This window comes from Crocuta crocuta, unplaced genomic scaffold (assembly GCF_008692635.1).
Source record: "Crocuta crocuta isolate KB4526 unplaced genomic scaffold, BGI_CrCroc_1.0 scaffold61, whole genome shotgun sequence".
Lineage (NCBI taxonomy): Eukaryota > Metazoa > Chordata > Mammalia > Carnivora > Hyaenidae > Crocuta > Crocuta crocuta.
In genome coordinates, this window is record NW_027528369.1 from 2,281,815 (window position 1) to 2,287,507 (window position 5,693).

At 42.1% G+C, this 5,693-nt stretch overlaps 1 protein-coding gene across 1 annotated transcript in view; it reads left to right on the forward strand.

Annotated features, from left to right (window-relative positions):
- The window catches only part of CLEC3A (C-type lectin domain family 3 member A), a 6,943-nt gene extending 1,785 nt beyond the window's left edge, over window positions 1-5,158 (forward strand). Inside the window, exons 2-3 of the mRNA XM_077754201.1 lie at window positions 2,721-2,804; window positions 4,767-5,158. Coding sequence (XP_077610327.1) covers window positions 2,721-2,804; window positions 4,767-5,158 — 476 coding nt within the window. The remainder of the gene's footprint in view (window positions 1-2,720; window positions 2,805-4,766) is intronic.
- The last annotated feature ends 535 nt before the right edge of the window (window positions 5,159-5,693 follow it).

Here is a 5,693-nt window from a genome sequence, read left to right on the forward strand (position 1 = left end):
TGGGTAAATTCCTAGCAGTGCTATTGCTAGGTCATAGGGGAGTTCTAGTGTTCATTTTTTGAGGAACCTCCACACTGTTTTCCAGAGGGGTTGCACCAGTTTACATTCCCACCAACAGTGTAGGAGGGTGGGCACACCTCTTAAACAACAGCCTCCCCAAGGGATTTTTGCTATTAGGTCAGAAAGCAGATTCTAAAGCAGGAGGTGAAGCAATAAGCCTGAACTTACTGAACACTTCTCTCTCCACTAACACGTACAATTTTGTAACATTTTAATTACCTGGGCATAATACCAAACTTTATAAATGCAAAGGCAAAAGCCATTTTTCCCTCCCAACTCTCTCCACGGAAGTACTCACAATTACCTGTCAGGAAATAATATTACCAGAGTTTTTCTAATGCATAATTAAAACTTGACATTTTCAAACAAATAAGAATTGGCTATTCATTTATTTCATCTACTGAATCTTGGCTAACTATCAGCATATGGCATACGTCAGTCTCTTTAGCAGCTGCATAATCTTCCCTTGCATGGATGGATCACGATTCATGTATTTTGTTCTCTCTTGGTGAACTTCTCTCTGGTTTCCATTCCATCTCTTTGGATCCAATGCCTCAGTGAACTGCTTTGAACACATATGTGGACCCCATGCTAAGGCAGGACGTTAGAAACCTCTAGAACACTGCAGGTTCAGCACACTTTCCAATTGTCTCCCAAAATAATAGCATCAACCCATGGTGCTAGACAACTTAACATCATATCATCCCCTTAAACTCTGCTAATCTAACCCCAAAACAAACCATTTCTCTTAATCTGCATTTCTTTGCTTGCTAATAAGGTTGATAAATATTTCTTTGGTTGGTAATGAGATTGAGGTAGAGTTCATATGTTTACTGGTCATTTCCCAGGAATTATTTTTGCATTTCTATACTGAAACTACATTTGGAGAAAAACAATAAAAAAATGGAAGGAAGCTTTTGTGGTTTTTTAATCAAAAGGGTAATCGAGTGATTTAACTCCAAAAACAAAATTTCTGTGGTATTTAATTCATAGGTCTTAATAAATTATGTGTTGCAGAAATAAATAAAATATAATTTTTACAGTGAAATAGTTGTTTCCTGCATTCATTGCAGACAAAACACATCCACATTTGTCACAAAGGATAGATGGCAAAGCCAAGCCACCTGGATAATGATTTCCATAATGATCTCTCAGGAGCCTAATATTATTCATGTGTCTTCATGTTAATTACAATGTTTACGGCTTCTCTGTGGAGGCCACTTATTTATGTAGAATGGAGCAGGAAGCTGAGAGGGAAGGGTGGTAACATGTGTACGGCTGACAACTTCAAACCTGGAAGCCGGTCTTCCGCGGTCTTTGCAAGCCTGGCCTCCAACAGACAGGTCTGCATTCTGAATGGGCCCTTATATTTACTCTGGATTGAATGGTCTCCTTGAGGAAATTCATGGGGTACAGTATTTCTGAGGTGAGCTATTGGATGCTTTGGGAATTGATGTGCAATATCAAGTGAAAAGGAAATGGGGTCCACTCTTGGGTACCCCAGAAGGCATTTTCCTAACCCAAATGTGGACCACCTGGCTTACAAATCACAAGTTTAAGAGGATAATGAATCAGCATGTGCAGATTTGGGACTGTCCTAAAAAACCGAGGGCAGAACACAGATTCGCCATATGACATCTACATAAGGAGGCAGCTGGGGATAGTTTACACCAAGCTTTAAGCATCTTCTCTAAGGCCATGTGCTAGGACCCAGGCAATCACTGTGCAAGAGCAGATCAGAATGATGTGAAGAGCACACACTTGCAGTGAGAGATTCAAATCCCAACTGCACCTTACCAGCTGGCTGACCTACGCCAGGTTAGTTCAGCTTTCTGTTTCTCTATTTCTTCTGTGAGCTGAGGATAGTGATAGTGTCCATTTCATAGCAATATTGAAAGAGTTAAGCTCCTGGTGCATAGTATATGGTGGCTCTTAATATTGTTTCTTTTTATTATTTCTTACAATGTATTGTAACTCTTGCCTTTGAAGAGCTCAAACTGTCAATATCTAAGACAGTCCCTATCAGTCCTAGGATCTTGTTTATTCATTCAACAAACATTATGAGCAGCTATTATGTGCTAAGGATTGTGTTAAGCATCAGGGACACCATGGACAGTAAGATGTATGAAAGTGCAAGTAAAAATAAATATGAATTCAAGTGCTCCAAAGAAAAGTAAAGGTTCAAAGAAAGAGACTAGTCAGGTAGATGCTAACAGAGACAAAATAGACAGAAGAGGCTTCTAGAAAAGATATTTCAGCTCAATAAGCAAATGGACAAGTGTAGGAGGGAGAGTGTTCCAGGCAGGAGGAACCCATAGGAAAGGGCCCTGAGATGACATACCTTGCTCAAAGATGCTCTGAAAGTCAACAGGTTGGATGACTGGTGGAAGGCAAGGCCCACAGAATGGGGCTGGGGAGGTGTGGCAGCCCTGTCTCACAGAGGAACCTTCTGGTAGTATTACCACAACCAAGCTCTTCTGCATCTTGCTGGCCAACTTACTTTCATGCATTACTGTTCGTGTACACTGGGGTCAGTTTCATCCAAACCACCCTCACCTTAGATTCTGGATCCCAAAGCTTTATTTCATTTTACTTTTATCTTATTTTAATCACCCCCTTTTCATTCCTCCTACCCTACCCCACCCAAAAATATCCCCCAGAAAAGGATGGAGACCTGAAGACTCAAGTTGAAAAGCTCTGGAGAGAAGTCAATGCCCTGAAGGAAGTGCAAGCCCTACAGACAGGTAAGACCCAACTCGTCAATGCCTTGTCTCAAAAGAGATAGGAAAAGAAATTGTGATTTGCCAGCAATTCAAACCATACCTAGAGTACATGTCAAGTTCTAGGTGACATCTTTTTGGGATTTTTTAATGTTTATTTATTTATTTTGGGAGAGTAAGTGAACATGAACAGGAGAGGGGGCAGAAGGAGAAGGAAAGAGAGAATCCCAAGCAGGCTCAGTGCTGTCAGTGTAGAGCCCGACATGGGGCTCCATCTCACAAACTGTGAGCTGAAATCAAGAGTCGGACGCTTAACCTACTGAGCCACCCAGGCCCCCGGAGGTGACACTGTTTTAAAAGAGACATTGACAAACCAGAGGTGTGTCCAGGAGAAAGGAATTAAAAGCAGGGGAGACGATTGTTTTGGGAAATCAGCTTGATTTCCCCCTTCTTTCTCCTATATATGGCTGGTATAATAATCAAAGCAGGCCTGTCAATAATGCATTTTAAAAGTGTGTTCATAATTCTTCTCTACTAGGCAATGAAACAGAATTGAAGCAAGTATTACTTGGCAAAAATAATTAGCATTCATCAGATGTTTATTAAGCGCCCACTGAGAGATCTGCTGAGGTTCAACTAAACACAGGATCACAGGATTCACTTGGGCCACACTGCATTAGATGCAAATGGAAGGACACTGGTTAGAACCACAGCTTGCCAAAAGAGGGCAGCATTTGGCATTCCTCTTTACAAGGGGGTAGAGCTGCCAGCCATCTATGCAGCTGTACAGGCTGTTGTCCGGGAGTTACCCTTCTTGGCTCCTAGGGGTAAGGAAAAGGGAGCCACCCTGGGTGGGTTCCAGAACAGCCCCTGCTCACAAGGCTCTTACCTCCAGTATCCAATTCCTCACATAGCAACTCCAGAGCAGAACTTCAAGGGTTCTGTAAAAAACCTGTCCAGTTACGAGAGTTACCGCCTTTAGAGAAGGCTAAAGTTATGGGTTCCTGTCAAAGATTTATAGCTCCCAGATGAGCTAAATGTTACCTGTTCGAGGTTATTTTTTACCATAAGCAAAGTTGCCTAGTACTTATGTTGACATATTCCCCTTATCAGGTTTCCAGGAACAGAATTCGAAAGTTAAAGGAAGGTCAAATGCCCAGGCAGGAGGTGAAAGAGTTTTATAAATGTTTTACCCACAGTTGGGCACTATAAATACTTCATTAACATTAACATATTAATCCTCCGACCCTTTATGAGCTAGGTGCCATTAGGATTATCCTCATTTTACATATGAGGAAACTGAAGTGCTGAGAAATTAAGTATTTTCTCCAACAATTGCACACCTAGTAACTGTCAGAGCCAGCTTCTCCAAAGCTTTGCCCTAACACTATCTTTGTGTTTGGTTTATCCCAGATGACCTAAACAATATTACCAGGGCTGAATTATCTGCATAACAAAACCACTGTCTCTTCATATGTCAGCACAGACTTTTGTTTTTGTTGTGTAAATCATTATGAAACACCACCCAGTTCCAAAAGTCCCAAGGAAATTCAGCACACAACGAATGGAGCTATACAAACTAACAAGCAGGTGTATGTCAAAGCAGCATGAGACTAAAAACCATGTTGTGAGGGTGAGGTGGGACATATGTGAGCATATGTAGTTATGAGCCTCTATGGGATGTAAGTCACATTTTTACATAGTAAGTTGTTACAAGTAACAAGTTCTGTAAGCCTCAATATCCTGATATGTAAAGACGGGAGTAATAAAACCTCACTTCGTGGGACTGCTGTGATGATTACACGAGTTCATTATTAGAAAGTGCTTGGCATAGGGTCTGACACATACAAAATCTCCAATAAATATTAACTCATGATCATCGCACGTCATCCATTCCACAAATATTAATCGCTGTTTCCCAAGTCCAGCCCTAGAGGTCTAACATTCAAAAAGCCTCTTAGTATATCAAATCTCACATCTTTACAGTCTGTCTCCGAGGCACAAAAGTTCACAAGAAATGCTACCTTGCTTCGGAAGGCTCGAAGCACTACCATGAAGCCAACGAAGACTGCATCTCCAAGGGAGGGACCCTGGTTATCCCCAGAAACTCGGACGAGATCAATGCCCTCCAGGACTATGGGAAAAGAAGCCTGCCAGGTGTCAATGACTTTTGGCTGGGCATCAATGACATGGTCACAGAGGGCAAGTTTGTTGATGTCAACGGAATCACCATCTCCTTCCTCAACTGGGACCGCGCACAGCCTAACGGTGGTAAGCGCGAAAACTGTGCCCTGTTCTCCCAGTCAGCTCAGGGCAAGTGGAGTGATGAGGTCTGCCGTAGCACCAAGAGGTACATATGCGAATTTATCATCCCTTAATAGACTCTTTGCAAGACTGGTCATGGTTTATAGGCCGATGGTTCACAAGAGGAAGTCAGAATTGTCACATGGGCATCTGCGTCCATAGGAATATAGGAGTCATCCAATTTCGCTATCACGGTTCATTGTGATTTTGCCCTCCACAGGCTGTAGGAGATCAAAAAATAATGATCCACCTATGTGCACACTGTGAATGTGGCTTCTGCAAAATGGGCTATCAAATCCTCCCCAATTTCTTAGGCCCCCTCCCTTATCCAGAAACTGGATCTGTGTTAAAGATACAATAGCCAGAAAAGCAAGCTTAGGTTGGAAGATTTTCTCTTGAAAGTTCAGAATATATATATGATTGATGAGAAATCTCTAAATCAGAGATTATGGTGCAATATAATCCAGAAACCTCTCTGTCTGATGCTCAATCTGTTCCATATCAGTCATAGCCCCTCACTAGCCCATTAACCTTTCTGAGTGGCTGCATCCCCTGCTGGGACCTGCATCTTGTCTGCCACCAGAACACAGATGTCTCAGAAGTGTTCTG